The following is a 15,529-nucleotide window of genomic DNA, read 5'->3' as shown; positions in this document are numbered from 1 at the left end:
TTTTTAGTCACGGGTTTAGCAGGTGCTGACTATGGAGACAAACGGCAGTAAAAAGTTATTAGACAAGAGAAAAGCATAACTGATCACCTCTGGGATCAAACATGATGTGAATAAATCATAATGGAATGTAACCTGCAATCAGCCGGTTAAAATAGCAAAAGTTCTTTTCTTTTACCATTAGTTCAATAAATTAAAAATGACTCTAATACATGGAAACTGTGACGATGAACCAGGACATTTTGTGGGTGAAGAGATAAATGATTCATGTGTGCCATGTGAGGAAAATTAAGGAGTTGAATAATGCATTTTTCAATGATGCAAAGAAGAATAAATTAAGTTTTGATAATAAAAGCAAAACTGTGAATGTATTAACTTTGATGGTTTGTTTTTTAATGTTACTGGGGCCATATTTGCCTTTATTGGTGACAGGAAACAAAGGGAGAAAGAGATGGTGGATGACATGCAACAATTACTCTGTAATTACACTGTCAGCATCTGAAACCCCTAAAACATAAGTGTTTGTTCCTGAGGAATGACTAAACAATGCTATCTTCTTTGGCAGTGGACAGACTTTCAGAGTCCACTGTTGAAACAAACGCAATCATTTTTAGCAGGAGTAATGTGATGTGACGTGTTCAGTGTTTACAAAGTACATTTCTCAGTGTAGGATAAAGCCCCAGCTTTAACCTTCACACTCTGAAAGAAGACAACACAAGAGATACACAAAAATGGCGAGAGTCAGACCACTTTCTGAATACAACTTTAATTGTAGTACTGATTCGTAACAAAAAATAACCCCCCCGCCCCTACTGTTCTCCTGCCGCTCAGTTGTAAGTGCTGGTCAGACTCCTGTACAGTGGTACAGATACTGAGAGACAAGAAGTAAAAATTAGCACATTACAAACAGGAACCTCTTTAGCAATCCAAAAAACTCTGAATGCAGCAAGGAAAATGTGCTGATGGAAAAGTTGTGGTTGTGTTGTGACATTCAGCCCAGGTGTACTTCCACGTCCTCTCCTGCCCAGAACCGAAACCAGGACTTCCAAGTTCTTTCTGCTCTAGATGTCCTTGATTACATCCTCCAGCTCCTCTTTGGAATACATGTGGAAGGTCTTCCCAGGCTCGACTGTTGCCAGCTACAGAGGAAACACAGATAAAGAAAGCCTGCATGACACCTGGGGATTTCAACACTGGTAGGTAAGAGTTTTCTCAAACATAAGTCAAAATAAATCGACTGACGTGGTTTGCTCTGGATATCTGCACTGATGCAAATCCAACCTTCAAATGTCTACGAACACCTTGCCAGTATTTAGAAACTGTGTGAGGAATGAGGAACAAACCTCAATGTTGGTGGCGTTGAGCTTCTCCTCCATCACCTGCTTCAGAATGGTCAGAGATGACTTGATGGCGTCTTTTAATGTCATGGACTGTCAGTTACCCAGGGAGAGAGGGACAAACAGAAAAGACACAACTCTTCAATCAGGCTGATTTGCATGACTTTCCTCTACTTTAGACGACTCACACTGAAATGGGTTGAAATATTCTAGAATATTTGTTCCATTAAATCCTTGAAAAAAAGACAGCACGAGGCAGCAGCTTATAAACATCACAATCTGCTGTTAGCTATGAACACGCAGTGCTCGGTACCTTGTGATAGACCTCTTGCAGAGAGCTCTGCGCTCCCTCGGACGCTGAGCCGATGGCCCGAGCATCACACTGCACAAAGGTTCCTGATGGGTCCATGTGGTACCTGCATTCACAAACAGATAACAGTCAAGTCTCTGTGAAGTCAGAATTAAAGGTGAACATGCTTCTGTTTAAAATCTCAAATATGTAAGGTGCACAAACAGTAATCCCTCCTTACAGCTGGGGTCCTTTTTCATCAACTCCCCCGAACAGAAGTGCTACGCCGAATGGTCGACTCTGTACAGACGGCAGCACGGAGGAACAGAGCAGAGACAGAAGAACATGGTTATGCTAGTTCACTTGAATACCACCGAACATTATGCGAATATGAAAAAAACCACACTGGCTTGAGGTTTGAATGCATGAGTGTTTCAGCATGGAGATGCGCTAAGTGACTGACCATGGCACCAGGATCAGCATCCTCCTCTCCAAACTGCAGCGCCAGGTTGGACACGGCCTGAGTCACACTCTCCACGGTCATCGTCTCATTGTAAGTAAACCAGTGGTTCTGATGAGGAATGTGTACACAATTTAACGGCAGGTTAAACTCGAGGTCAGTGAACTGCTTATATGACAGTGTGCTCAGCATTCATACCTGTGTTTCCACTCTTGCCTTGTCGATTAGAGTCTTGGCATCAGCTATCAAGCCACTCATGGCGCAACCTTTGAGGAAGAAAGAAAGAAATTTAAGAAACTGAAAGTCCTGCTCATGGTGTAGCCTAAAACAACAGTTAGCTCGACCGTTATGTTATTGCATGTTATTGGAAGGAACATTATTATGATCATATCCCTGATCAAACTCTGAAATCACATTCAACAAGTTGCACTTTGGGTGCTGGGCACACACCACTTTGTTCAACGCAGTGAAAAGATGTTGTGGTGCGGCATAAACCACTGAAAATAATGGGTTTCAGAGCGCAGCTGTGCCATTGTCGTACTGTGTCTGAAGGGGCCTCAGGGGATACAAGCATCCTGTAATTAAACAACATGACACAGGCCTTTTCTTTGTAATGTTAAGAAAAAAACTTGTGTCTTTGATAGTTGTAGGCTCAACGACTGAAATGTGACACCCTCAAGTCAAGCCAAAACATAACGATTCACACTGAATGCTCAGTTTAAGATGGAACAAAGAGCCAGTGAATTTCAAAACCAACTCCAAAGATACACAACAGCTTCTCCGTACATTTACCCTTTTAGAATTACTAACTTACTACTAATTTACTACTTTTGATTATCATTTTGTTACTTTTATATTTTTAAATATCCCTTTGTGTTCCTTTATTTTTGGCCATTTAAAATTCAACGCTAGATTTTCACCCGGTCTTTCCCTCAGAGGCCAGCAAATGCCATTCTCAAATTAACTTACAGATAATACACTCAAGGGGTCATCTCCAGTCAGCATCCAAACCTGAGGCTCATTTAATATGTATAGCTGATAGCTGACACACTTACCGATGTGACTGTCAATCTCCACGATCTTTTCAATGCTGTTGGGCTCCATCAGTGGAGAGGTGATCCTCTTCTCCACAGCCAGACACACCCCCTCTGATGTCTGGATACCGATGGCTGTGGAGCCCAACTGGGAAAGCAAGGCCAGACCAGAGAAAACTTAGGAGTTTTGTTTGCAAGTTTTTATAAAAAATATCACACAGATGAAGACTGTTAATCAACTGAAATGATGCAGTTTGTAATACTCACCTTTATGGCCTCTATGGCATATTCCACCTGGAACAATCTTCCTTCAGGAGAGAATGTGTTCACACCCCTAGAAGACAGATATGAATTATTATAATTATTAATAATGGTTATCACTTCAGTGTTGGTGGAAAACGGTTTGTGCTGCAAACAAATAAATGGATTTGTCATTAAGTTGGGTTCATGTCGCCACTTAATAAGACACAACTTTGAGAGCAGTGTTTCTTGAGTATAACACTCTTGAGAAACATATTTGATCTCCTGGTTAAATAAAGGTTTCTAAAAAAAAATAGTGATATCGAAAGTGAAAGCACAGTAACTTGTTGCGAGGTGATTAGCTATTAGCTAGTTACTTGCAAGAAACAGCTACACAGTTATACCAATGGTTGGTAACAAAAGTACTTCAAGTACTTACATGAACAGTCAAAATATAAAAAAACTGCCGGTACAGACAACTTCATACAACTGTGCCCTCCGAAGTTTGCTCCTTCCCACTGAGAAGCGCTCAATAAATGACAAAGCAGTTTGTGTTACACTTACCTGTCATATTCCGATCTTGTCAAAAACATCTTCTAACGTTTAACACGAGACCTGCAAAAGAAAAGATTGGTGTATGTAAGACTCTTAGACTGATTTAAAGTCGTTTTAAAAAGAGAGGACGGTTCTTTGCTTCGAGTTTGCTGTGACACCGGGTGATTAGCTAGCTAGGGTTAGCTGTGATACCGAGCAAGCATGCTAGCGAACAGACGCGGCTAATCACATAAACAACTGCACAGAAAACGCTCATAGAAGTCTTACATCAGTGTACGGACATCATAATAATATTTAAGAGTCGATCTATTAATAATTCCGTTACAGCCTTCTAAATAAATGCACTTGTTTGACTCATTTACCTCCAGTCACAAACCCTTGAATGAGTTCGCTTGTTTCAGGGGAAGCGTCTGAGGTGTAACACCTAAACGGGCCGGTTGTGAATAAAACGGAGAACGAACGTTCCGCGTATGCTGAGCTGCCCCTGAGGATCCGTGTTGTCATTATATAATGACTACATTTAAATATCAGCAACGAGAAGTTACGCTCTGTGCTACAAAATAACTTGATACTGACATGAAATAAATATTATAAAAAAAAGTCATCAATCAACATTTCACATGACAGGGCAAGTTATTGTGATAAGGAGTACAATTAAAGAACACGGATTGAAATTGTTTTCCAAGTTATTAACGGAAAATACCGGCGAGTGTTTGGCAATATAGCTGAAAATCAAACGCCTGCACAGAATAGTAGCTGGGGTTTAATAGAAATTAGCCGGTAGTGTCTTTTAATTTTGATTAAGAATAAATCCCAATCATGAAGTCAGATTAGAAAAATCAAAAAAGAAAATCAGAATAGGCATTTCACTGTTACAGAACATACACTGAGTAGGACAATACACAGCCGAATTGAAATATTGAATATACAAAATGCAGTAATGTCAAAGTCTTTTTCTATCAAATGGCTGTCATTTTTGAAATAGCGTGAGTCCCATATGGTCTAGCGGTTAGGATTCCTGGTTTTCACCCAGGCGGCCCGGGTTCGACTCCCGGTATGGGAACTACCTTTTAAGGTAAAAGCAATTACCTACATATCTCGGAATCGAAGATTACTGGATCCTCTGGCAGCGCTACAAGGAGGGGAAAGTCCAACTTGACTGTTTCAGCTGCTTGTGCTGCTGTTGCTGCTGTCAACCAGCTTGATAAAAAGACACGACGCAGAAACCGATCTGAAACAGCCAGAAATAAAGCAGAAAGACACATACAGCACAGTCTTGATGACTGTACAGTGATTCTGCATAACATTTTATGGAATCGGCCACTGGGTGTCGTCTTTGAGCTGAATGAGGAGAGGTGCAGGCAGTAGCAGTGCAAACCTGTGGATACTGAGCGCCTTTGCTGCATAAATGGGCCAAATTTGTCCATAAATATATATAGAGAGGTAACATGTGTCGAGGATTGATTTATGAAATGTCACCTCACTGAACTGATGATGTTAAAGTACCAAGCTGTACCCTGGTGTAGGTCTCCAAAACCAAGACTCTGATATGATTCACTTTGCTCTGTTACCTATCTAATATCTATCAATATTATTACATGCAGAGATCAAGCAGCGGTGAGGAAAGTATTCTAATACCCCAATTTATGACAAAGTATTTGGAGTTTTGCTCTCAAAACTGGAGTTAGGCTTACTTAAAAGTGCAGAAATACTGTAAGTTAAGTATTCAAAGTAAAAGGCCTCAAAAATATCTCCTGTGTGTGTTACATTATTTCATTTAATTGAATGTTTTACAACTTTTCTTTTCTTTTATATATATATTTATTAGTATTCTAGCTGATCAGAATATAGCTGCTCCTGAGTAGAGGAATCTATGTATATGAAATTATCATACACGTTTTGGATTTAAGCAATGTGTCCTACTAATAGTGGCCTATCACTATTCATAATTCAAATTCATTTTGTTGAGTTAAAACGATAACTTTAGTTTGTTTGATGGGTTTCGAACCAGTGTCGCAACCAAGGGAAAGCAAGAGCCTTAAAACAGCAAGAGAGCAAGAAATGTGCCCTCCATCACCCTCAACTTTCACAGCTGGTACTCGAAAATCTGTCTGTAGAGATGCTGCACTGTTAGAAACGAAGATTCGGAGGAGAGGGGTGGTTCGTGGTGTCGGGTTTCATTTCCCGGGTGGGATCAGTCTGGTTCTGTACTGAAGCCCTAACGTGGCGCTGCTTGTTTTCAAACCCTGAAATCTGACCAAATACAGTCCTGCTGCTGCTGTTGCGGATGGATAAACAAGACTTCTCTTCCTACTCTCAGCGTCTCTGAGCGTCGGTGTACAGCCTCGACGAGTCTGCGTGTCATTAACATTGTCATCATGAAAGTACTGAGAGAGGACATCATTCTGCAGGCTTTCCTCTTCATCCACAGTAAGTAAGCAAGCTGGAGTTTGTTTAGTGCAGCATTGTTTCACACAAAGCTCAGGTGCGTGCAGAGCATGCACATATAACTTAGCATCAGTGCAGCAGAGGCCAGAATCTGCTCCACTGCCAATTCCATTAAAATGTATATTAGTTTAAGTTCAGTTTTTTCCCCTAATGTCATCTATTTCTTTGAATTGACTGAGCTTAGTAAGTTATATGAAATTAATGTTTAAAGTGTTCAATTATGTCATAATTTGTTGACATTTAGAGACAGAAAACATTCAGCAGAATACTTTCAGACTCATATTAACTTCATGTTTTTCCTCCTCTCCACCTCATGCTTCACACACACACACACACACACACACACACACACACACACACACATACACACACACACACACACACACACACACACACACACACACACACACACAGATATATACATACATTCCTGTCAGATGACTTTTACTGAGTCAGTATCAAGACCGTGAAAGACATCTTAACTGCATGTGATGAATTCTGGTCCAGGAGTAGATTTTCCACTGTTGTTTTCAATCAGACATATTAAGTCTTTTTTAAAAAAAGAAGAAGAAAAACAAAAAAAACCCAGCTGCGGTTAATCGGCTGTTGCTGGTCTCCTTTACCGCAGTATTAACCTTGAATATTTTCTATGAATTGACCACACTTCAGTTAGGGGTTTATCTGCATTTATAGAGCTTTCCTTCCAACAGGCCAAATTCTTCCAAACACAACACACAACATGCAGTGGCAGCCTGACAGGGTCTGTTAGAGTGATTATCCTGTTCACTGTCCTTACTGTTTCTTTTTCAGTTCCTGTGGCCTGCCTCTTCACTGCAGGTGTGTTTCTATTTGTGCGTGCACTGTGATCTATTTCTATGAATTTCTACTGCACTGGAAGTCTCAGTTTGTAAATTTGCACCCTCCCTGTCCTTCAGTGTCGGGTCAGTCTGACAGCAGCAGCAGTGTGGTGGTGGCAGGGTACAATGTGAGCGCCCCCGCTGGGTCGAGGGTGGTGCTGCAGTGTGTGAGCGGCCGCATGGTGTGGACCAGGGACAGGGTGAGGGACAGACAGAGGGTGGTTCACTGGGATCTGTACCGGGCCCATCCAGACTACGCCATGGAGAGGGTGCTGGACATGTTCTCTGCAGGGGACCAGAGGATCTACAACTCCTACAACCTGGGCAGAGCTGGCCTCAACCCGACAGCCTTCAGGGACGGAAACTTCTCCCTGGTCATCAAAGGTCTCACTCTTTGACTCTCATGTCGGTCACTGTTGGTGAATTGGTCTCTCATACATTACTTTATCTCATTCATTACAGCTCTGCTTTTATTTTCAGAACTGATAATTTGTCAGCCATTTCCAAACCATACAATTATATTTAGAAATAATTTTTTTCCCCCGCCAGCCAGCCATCAGTTTCAGTTCCCACATATTATCATCACGTACGCATTATCATCCCGTTTGCCTGTTTTGTGTTTCTGCATGTGATGACAGATGTGACAATGAACGACAGAGGCCTGTACTCCTGTAACCTCCACCATCTCTACTGCAACCTGTATGAGACAGTCAGAGTACAGCTCAACGTCACGAAATCACGTATGTATCACAATCAACCATCGGCATCCTCAACACACGGCAACTGTGAAGCTGATTCGCTTTGTCTCTCTTGCACTTCTACCATAAAGGCCGTAAGGAGCAGCGCTTCTGGGATGGACACAAGGCGGTGTACGTGGTGCTGCTCGGCAGTACCGTGGTGCTGCCGTGCATCAACCGACGTAATGTGTGGACAGACTGGAGTGACGAGGAGGAGGACCAGCAGGTGAGTGCAGTGCACAAGCTAGTTTACAGGTCTCCATCAGACAATCAGTCTCCGTCTAGATTTACTTTGTATTTGGAGGGATTACATGATATTGACTGAAAAACATAACTCCCTTTCCTACCTCGGTGGCTTCCAGGTGGTTCACTGGGACCGTCAGTCCCCAGGGGTCAACCACGACCGCGCAGACAGGCTGGTGGACCTGTACGCCTCTGGGGAGCAGCGTAGCTATGGGCCACTGTTCCTCCAGAGGAAGATGAACATCAGCAACCACGCCTTCTCAGAGGGAGACTTTTCGCTTGCTATATCTGATCTGCAGGTGTGTGAAAGAAGAGTAACACAGCAGAAAACACCACAGGAGCCTGATAGTTCCAGTGCACATAGTAAAAATATATTGGAATGGCAAGAGGTACACTTCCCACTGGGGTCACTCTTGCTGTGTGCCCCCATGCACTGTGGATAGTGTTTACATTTGTGTGTATGGCCGTGTGTGTGCACATGTACAGTGTTTCCAGGACATATGGAAGTTTCATTAGTAATGCAACTCTCGACGAGTCAAATTTTATTATTCCATTGGGAAAATGAAGTTGGCAACCACAGTGAGTTCAGATGATCACATCTCAACAACACTGCCGTAACAAACATTACAAAATCTGTCCAAACGGACTTCCTACCAGTCCCTCTGTGCCATTTGTAGTAATAACAAGCAGGGAAAGTTAAAACAGTCATACTTTAGGAATCTCAAGGGTCCCGGTGTTGTTTGATAGGGCTCATAAATCAGATAATTTAGGTTAAAGACAGGCCCGGGAGTCTCTGGGGCTTTACGACCACGCGGTGGAACAGAGCCAGATTTCCAGTCAGCTACAGCCAGCGCTCACCTGGCCAGTCAGCCCAACATTGTTCTTCTTTTCTGTTTAGAAATGTAAAAGTAGAATTAATTAGCTCTAACATGACACAAATCTATCCTCCTGGCAAAACAGTCATTTCTTTCTCAAGTTTTCTGCAATATCAGAAGTTTAAAGTGATCCAGTATATTCAAATGAGTATTAATTCTACAGAAGGGTAACATTTTTTTGTCAAATTATATAGCAATAGTTAAATAGTGATTTAAAGAAAAACAATGCAGGTATTGTCAGTTACTCTTTGTAAACCAAAAGTTTTTGTCACAGTGTCCACAATTTTGGTACGCTCCTTTTGGATGTATGCTGCACTGCTTACTGTCTAGCACTTTCTCAAGTGAACAACACGGGTGTGTTTTACTTCATTGCCTGAAGGACGCTACCGTTAGCGTGTAGAAAATTTCATCCTGCTAGTTCATGAAACGTTACGTGAACATTCAACATGTTCGCCTATGGATGAAACTTAAATCTTGCCATGCTAGCTCTACTTTTTGTGTAGCGCTAAATAGCAAATGCAAGCATGCTAACAGGCTACACCAAGATGTGATCTTGTTAAATAGTGCATGAAAGAGCAGCACATTGGCACTGTTAGCATGCTTAGGTTAGCATTGGTACAGCACAGAGTACAGTACAGGCTCACAAAGCTGCTAGCGTGGTTTTAGACTAAATTTATTTTATTTGAATTTAGGCAGACCACCTTCAAAAGAACTGGGTGTTAGTGGGTTAAATTACTCATGTAAGCAAATCTCAAGCAGTGCTGGAAACCTTTAATAACTAGGATTTATTAACTGTCTCGTGTTAGTGTGCACATTCAATCCTTTTTCATGTTTTTGAGCACAGCTTGTTGGAGGCACGTAGCGTAATCAGTGTAATGAACATGTGTGTTTCACTGTTTTCATTCAACACGCAGCCCACTGACCAAGGGATGTATTCTTGCCACCTCCACCATCATTACTGTGGCCTACATGAGAGAAGAGTGTTTCAGGTCACAGTGGAACCACCAGCGATTCAGACCACCCTGCCAGCCAGAGCACTGCCCAGTGAAGACAAAGGTAACACACACACACACACACACACACACACACACACACACACACACACACACAGAAATATACAAATACAGATCTCTCTTCCTGCTCTACAGTCGTTATAGGCGAGTGTGAGAGAGCAGAGAGGATGTTTTATAACTTAGTGGATTTGAACTATCATGTGTACAATTAGGTGAAAAACACACACACACACATCTGTTCTTTCCCTCACTCTGTGTTTGGTCTGTGCCGCAGACTCTCCAAAGAGCAAAGTAACAGCAGAGGAAGAAGAGGAGATGAGAGGAGCGAGGGGTGGGCGGGGGGCTTATTTCTGAAGTTTTCTGTTTGTTTCATAAGAGATTTTTTCTTGCACTGTCAGCTTGTCTGATGCCAGACCCCTGAAACCACACACACTTTCTCACAACCTCCTCCAAACCTCACCCTCATCGCCTTTCACCTTCCTCTCAACTCACCACTCTGCACTATTTCATCATTATGGCACCACTCCACACACTTTCTGTGTGTTTGTGGTTGTTTATGTTGTGTTTTTGTCTGCAGCACATCATCCATCCACTTCCTTGTCTCTGTTTCTCTTCTCTTAGTTGCTTGGTTCTCCTTTCTAAGTTATATTAGATAGAGGAACAGAAAGGAGAAGCAGAAGGGAGCGGGAGCAGACAGAAGAGAGGGTTGGTGTGTTGGCATGCCAGCTGCCTACCTCACATTCTTGCAGAATGAGACAGTTTCTGCTGCATGTGTTTCCAGTAGGTAACTGAAGCAAAGCCGATAATGGCAGATGCATCAATGTGGGAAAATCATTGAGAGAGGTTTAGAAATGAGAAATGCCTGTGGTTGAGTCCATCTGTGTGTGTGTGACAAAGAGCGTGCCAAGTCCGATCTCATTTCAGTGGAATCTCTCGGATACAGTCTTTAGACTGAAGTCCAGCTCTGCCCACACAATTAATCCTTCACTCCCCGAGCTGTAATAATACAGTAGGATTGCGCCATGGGAATTTCACTGGTCAGGAACAAGATGCATAACTGATTTATGGGGAAGGGGTTTAAACAGTTTATTCCTCTGTGCAGTTAGACATCAGAAACCCACTGCAGTATTTAGTCTTCTTATCTGCTCTTGTTTTGCCCTCTCTGACTGTCTGCTGCCCAGTTGACTTTGGCTCTCTCCTGACATTCTGGAGACATTCTTCACCCCACCTTCGTCTTCACTCTGTCCTGCCTTCTTTCTGTTTTTTCCTTCTTTGAGGGTCTCTTCTTTGGATGATCACACTCCTTCCACTGACTGTTTTCCATCTCACTTTCTTTTTATCTCTGCGTATAAAGAAAGAGAGCTCTCTTTGGTAAAGTTTGTGGACAAGAGCAGGAAGTTGTCTTCTGCAGCTAGCAACAGAGAGACAGAGAGGTGCAGACAGGGGTTTTTAACAGAGGGAGAGAAGGAAGGACGGGGGTGAGGAGTCTGTTGATGAAAAGGGTAGAAGAGATGTAGGTCACCCCTCCCTCCCTCCCTCCCTGCCATCAGAATGATTTCTCAGTGCAGTTTGGGAAGGGGGAGGACGGGACAGCCAGTCTAAACACAAACACATATGTTCCCATCTGGGCATGACTCAGGAGAAAATGGCTTCAAACTAAATAACAGGATCAGAGGATTTGTAATGTTAATGAACATGTTGTTTTCATGTACGCTGCAGCTGTGTATGTGCCGGGAGACTGTGTTTGGGATTGCCGGTCGAGGTATTTTCAAGCTTCAGTTTGCGAGGCAGGCCTCTGGAGGAACCGTCCCCTTCCTCTCCCTTGGCTCTCCTCCTCTGTTCCACCCCGCTCTGTCCTTCCTTCACTCCTCTTCCTCTCCTTACTTCTCTGTGTTTGACTGCCAGGAAAAGTAAATCACAGCACGACATTCTGTCTGGATCTCATTTTGGCTCAAATATGTCGAGTCTGAGGTCCACAGCTGCTTCTTGCCTTGCACTTTTTTTAATGAGGCAAACTGAAACCAGGCGCCCCCCCCCCCCTCCTCTGCTTCTCAACACTCTGCAGAACTGCACATTTCACCTGATGCTGACCGGCAGATTATTCCTCACCACCTTGGAAATGCATTTAGCTTTTCTTTACAGCCAGGAAATGTCATCACATGTAAAAAAAAAAAAAAAAAAAAAAAAGGAACATAAAACAATTTGTAAGGTGTTACCTGTAGCCTACGTGGCATCACTTACACATGTGCAACAACAAATACACACATATGCACCACATGCTCAGACTGAAAATGATTTTCACTGGGCTTTTCCTTCTTTAAATGATTTCCTTGTTTACTGAAGAAATGATCGTTAGGTAGAGCAGTAGCCTGATCGCTGTGCCACAGAAGTGAAGAACATATTCGCATTCATGCTGGACTCTCTATTTGGCTTTATTTAGCCTTTAATCTAAACATGCTCACAGTGACTCATAGTGAACCGAGCTAATGTTTAGGAGGTAATGTTTATACTGTTTTTATCTCCGCTCAGCTTTAGCTTGCTAACATTTGCTAAATAGCTCTAAACACAGAGTTCAGCTGAGGTTGATGGAAATGTCGTCAGGTTTGCAGGCACTTGGTCACGTATTGAAATATCTGACAAATTAAAAAAATGGCGTTTGATGAAAAGTTAATGGACAGCCATCCAATGACAGTTTATCCAATAAGACATTTCACTCGAATCTGCAAACATCAAGCTCATGGTTGCACCAGAGGAAAAGACAAATGCGCTGCTCACAGACAGAGTTTGACAGAGTTTTGTTTGATGTTGCGTAACATGATTAAGTTAAAGTACTGAAAATCTGCAAAGCCACAGAAAGAGCTTCAGAAAGAGACTGAAGACATAACAACAAGTGAGAGCTGTTATTGGACCAAATGGATTGTTTTTGTGTTACTCACAAGCTGTGTAATACCAGTTCAGTGTAAGGTCTGGTTCCTTTTATGACATTTGTAAACCTCAAGATGACACATCGATCTATTTTGTGAGGGAAAAGATGAAGATCAAAGGGGGAACTAAATGCTGACTGTTGTGATTTCTGTCCCACTCAGACACCGCGAAGGCTGAATCACCGCGAGTCATCAATGTCATCCTGCCTGATCAGAGACACCACTTTCTCCTGCCTCTGGGCTACGTCCTCACCTCCTTCCTGCTCCTGGCTTTCATTATCCTCATCATCATTCTCATCACACGCAGACGTAGAACCAAAGGTCAGAGCTGCAATACCTCACTCTGGATTTAGGTGATCTGCACTGGCAATTGCATTTCTCAATCTCATCTGGATTTCTTGTGTTTTCAGAGTTTTATCCAGAGGCATCCATGAGGTGAGCGAGAACACACACACACACACACACACACACACACACACACACACACACACACACACACACACACACACACACACACACATAATCTTACCTTTAAACACACACTGAGATGGCTCTTTCTCTCTTCTTGGGATAGGTCCAGCAGAAGTCAGAGCAGCTCGGAGGAGTTTGAGATGGACGTTGCTGAGGTGAATGTGTGCAGTCAGGAGGAGAGAAGATTTGGTGAGTTGGAGGAAGGAGCACAGTGTAAACACATAGAGGCTTTAGTCTCGACTGTGTGTGTATTTTGACTTTCTCCCTGTGTGGTTTTAGACTACAAGAACAACCTGTTGAAAGAGAAGGTCCACATGAACACTCAGCCTAAAGTTATTGATCTTGACAAAGGTAACACACACACACACACAGACACGCAAAGTCAGCTAGCATGACATTCCTCATTTTCCGCCCTCCTTAACTTCGATTTGTCTTCTTCCAGAGATGCAGAAATTTTCTAAGTGAGGAAATGACAAACAAAAACTGGAGTCACTGGCTGGTCCAGAGGCTGCGCTCCAAACCGAACACCTCCACGCTGCCGTCTGTCCTGACAGCAGAGACAGCGAGAAAGAAAATGTTGTGAAAACCAGTTAAAAAACAAACAGCTCACACTGAGGCCTCAAACTTTCAGGATGAGAGACGACGAAAAGCTGATTTTGTTTTCTGTCATTCTTCCTGATCAAACTAGAGAGATTGGACTTGACCCACTGTGCATGGCTCAATAGCACCACCCAGAGGGAACTCTTATCCAAGCCTTGACTGTTACATGGAGCAGCACAAGTTGAATAAATGGTCTCAGTTGTGATTGAGTGAATTTGAATGATCAGTTATTACAGTTTTGATCATTAGTCCTCAAGTTAAAAAAAACTAAATTGATGTTTTTAGTTTCACTTTTTGGGCTTTTCTGTTTTAATCTCATATCCATCTTAGCTTAACTGACTGGACTGAAGCACCGCTGACGCTATCAGTGTGTGCTGCTTCCTGTAGGCTATGACTAACTGTCTGCTAACTGACCAGTGATGCTGCGTATGTCAAAATGTTTTATTTTGATGCTCAGACTGTACTTTTTGTGGAATGTGCCTTTTTTTTTTTTTAACATGTATTAAAGCTTGATGCTGACGTTTAGCTGAAGTTGGTTGTTCTGCTTGATCGGTTTGAGGAGATACTTGTTGTCTTTGTATTCAAATGAGCTCATGAATATCATGCAGTAAATATTACTTGTTAACTGAATGTGGACAGAAGTGTTTGGTAATAGGGGTTTGTTTTCCACTGGAGACATTTTGACTTGACAGCAAACAGAATTCAGTCATCCTTTATTTCACTTTTTATTGACACCTGTGAGTTTCCCAATGCGACATGTTAAAATGTCTTAAGTGATAAAGGCCTTTATTACCTCAGTGGCGCGTCAGACGCTCACTACCAGCTTGAAAACATCTGCTGTGCTTTTTGCTTTCAACAACCTTTATCGTCCTTTGGCACGTTTGTTCCTTTATGTCAAAGGAAGTTCATGCTGTAGTGCTGCACCATACTGCTAATCCAATAAAAAAAAATAACATAAAAAATTCTAGGGATTTGTAATCAATAATGCAGGAGCACTGCATCGAAGGAAAACAGTTTGATGCAGCTGCCCTGTTTGTGTGGTAGGCAGGATGCTGGTCCAACATCCAAGCACAACCCCACCTGATGAAGACATTTTTGACTATCAACAAATAATTTGGCGCAATTTTCAGATAGAATTTGCTAAACATTTGCTTACGAATGTAACCATGGATTGTATTTTCTATTTTGTTAAATAAATAAAGAAAGCTGGGAAATAACTGTGGTGGAAAAATCTTGTTGAATTTATCTTTCTGTGTTTGTTGTTTTGCCTATAAGAACCCAGTTAATACAGAAATACTACAAAATATCAGAATATTATCAGCATGATGATGGATGCTGGTGTCCTGATTGATAGTTATGTCCCTGGTTGTGGTGTCAAGTATCCACACTTTGCTGCAGACGTCTGTCATTTCTGAATGTTTTGTGTTGAGCCTGCACCTACTGGCAGCA

The 15,529-nt window shown here is 42.3% G+C and overlaps 2 protein-coding genes and 1 non-coding gene across 3 annotated transcripts; 2 read left to right on the top strand and 1 right to left on the bottom strand.

Annotated features, from left to right (window-relative positions):
* Positions 1-391: 391 nt before the first annotated feature.
* LOC143330698 (proteasome subunit alpha type-5) lies at positions 392-4,384 on the bottom strand. The gene is made up of 10 exons (XM_076747430.1): positions 4,275-4,384; positions 3,922-3,972; positions 3,385-3,451; positions 3,139-3,265; positions 2,282-2,349; positions 2,087-2,194; positions 1,865-1,923; positions 1,648-1,750; positions 1,341-1,427; positions 392-1,136 (listed from the first exon to the last, which is right to left on the bottom strand). Exons 2-10 carry the CDS (start codon positions 3,948-3,950, stop codon positions 1,059-1,061), a joined length of 726 nt encoding a protein of 241 aa, XP_076603545.1. The 5' UTR covers positions 3,951-3,972; positions 4,275-4,384; the 3' UTR covers positions 392-1,058.
* A 519-nt stretch (positions 4,385-4,903) lies between these two features.
* On the top strand, positions 4,904-4,975 carry trnae-uuc (transfer RNA glutamic acid (anticodon UUC)). Its single transcript has one exon. It is a non-coding gene; the product is annotated as a tRNA-Glu (tRNA).
* A 985-nt stretch (positions 4,976-5,960) lies between these two features.
* On the top strand, positions 5,961-15,297 carry LOC143335588 (matrix remodeling-associated protein 8-like). The gene is made up of 12 exons (XM_076755133.1): positions 5,961-6,342; positions 7,171-7,197; positions 7,296-7,601; positions 7,856-7,957; positions 8,047-8,180; positions 8,317-8,496; positions 9,987-10,128; positions 13,172-13,330; positions 13,420-13,444; positions 13,584-13,669; positions 13,760-13,831; positions 13,923-15,297. The coding sequence occupies exons 1-12, from the start codon at positions 6,291-6,293 to the stop codon at positions 13,943-13,945; spliced, it is 1,308 nt and encodes a 435-aa protein (XP_076611248.1). The 5' UTR covers positions 5,961-6,290; the 3' UTR covers positions 13,946-15,297.
* Positions 15,298-15,529: the final 232 nt, after the last annotated feature.

This window comes from Chaetodon auriga, chromosome 2 (assembly GCF_051107435.1).
Source record: "Chaetodon auriga isolate fChaAug3 chromosome 2, fChaAug3.hap1, whole genome shotgun sequence".
Lineage (NCBI taxonomy): Eukaryota > Metazoa > Chordata > Actinopteri > Chaetodontiformes > Chaetodontidae > Chaetodon > Chaetodon auriga.
The sequence above is the reverse complement of the archived record's forward strand: the minus strand, read 5'-3'. Positions and strand labels throughout refer to the sequence as shown.

Excerpts from the sequence above, each read along its gene's own strand:
- LOC143330698 (XM_076747430.1), bottom strand. The coding sequence starts at position 3,950 with ATGTTTTTGACAAGATCGGAATATGACAG. Across the intron at positions 2,350-3,138 it reads GGAGATTGACAGTCACATCG|GTTGCGCCATGAGTGGCTTG; the intron begins GTAAGTGTGTCA and ends TCTTCCTCAAAG. Across the intron at positions 1,137-1,340 it reads TCAACGCCACCAACATTGAG|CTGGCAACAGTCGAGCCTGG; the intron begins GTTTGTTCCTCA and ends TTTCCTCTGTAG.
- LOC143335588 (XM_076755133.1), top strand. The coding sequence starts at position 6,291 with ATGAAAGTACTGAGAGAGGACATCATTCTGCAGGCTTTCCTCTTCATC. Across the intron at positions 10,129-13,171 it reads ACTGCCCAGTGAAGACAAAG|ACACCGCGAAGGCTGAATCA; the intron begins GTAACACACACA and ends TGTCCCACTCAG. Across the intron at positions 13,445-13,583 it reads TATCCAGAGGCATCCATGAG|GTCCAGCAGAAGTCAGAGCA; the intron begins GTGAGCGAGAAC and ends TTCTTGGGATAG.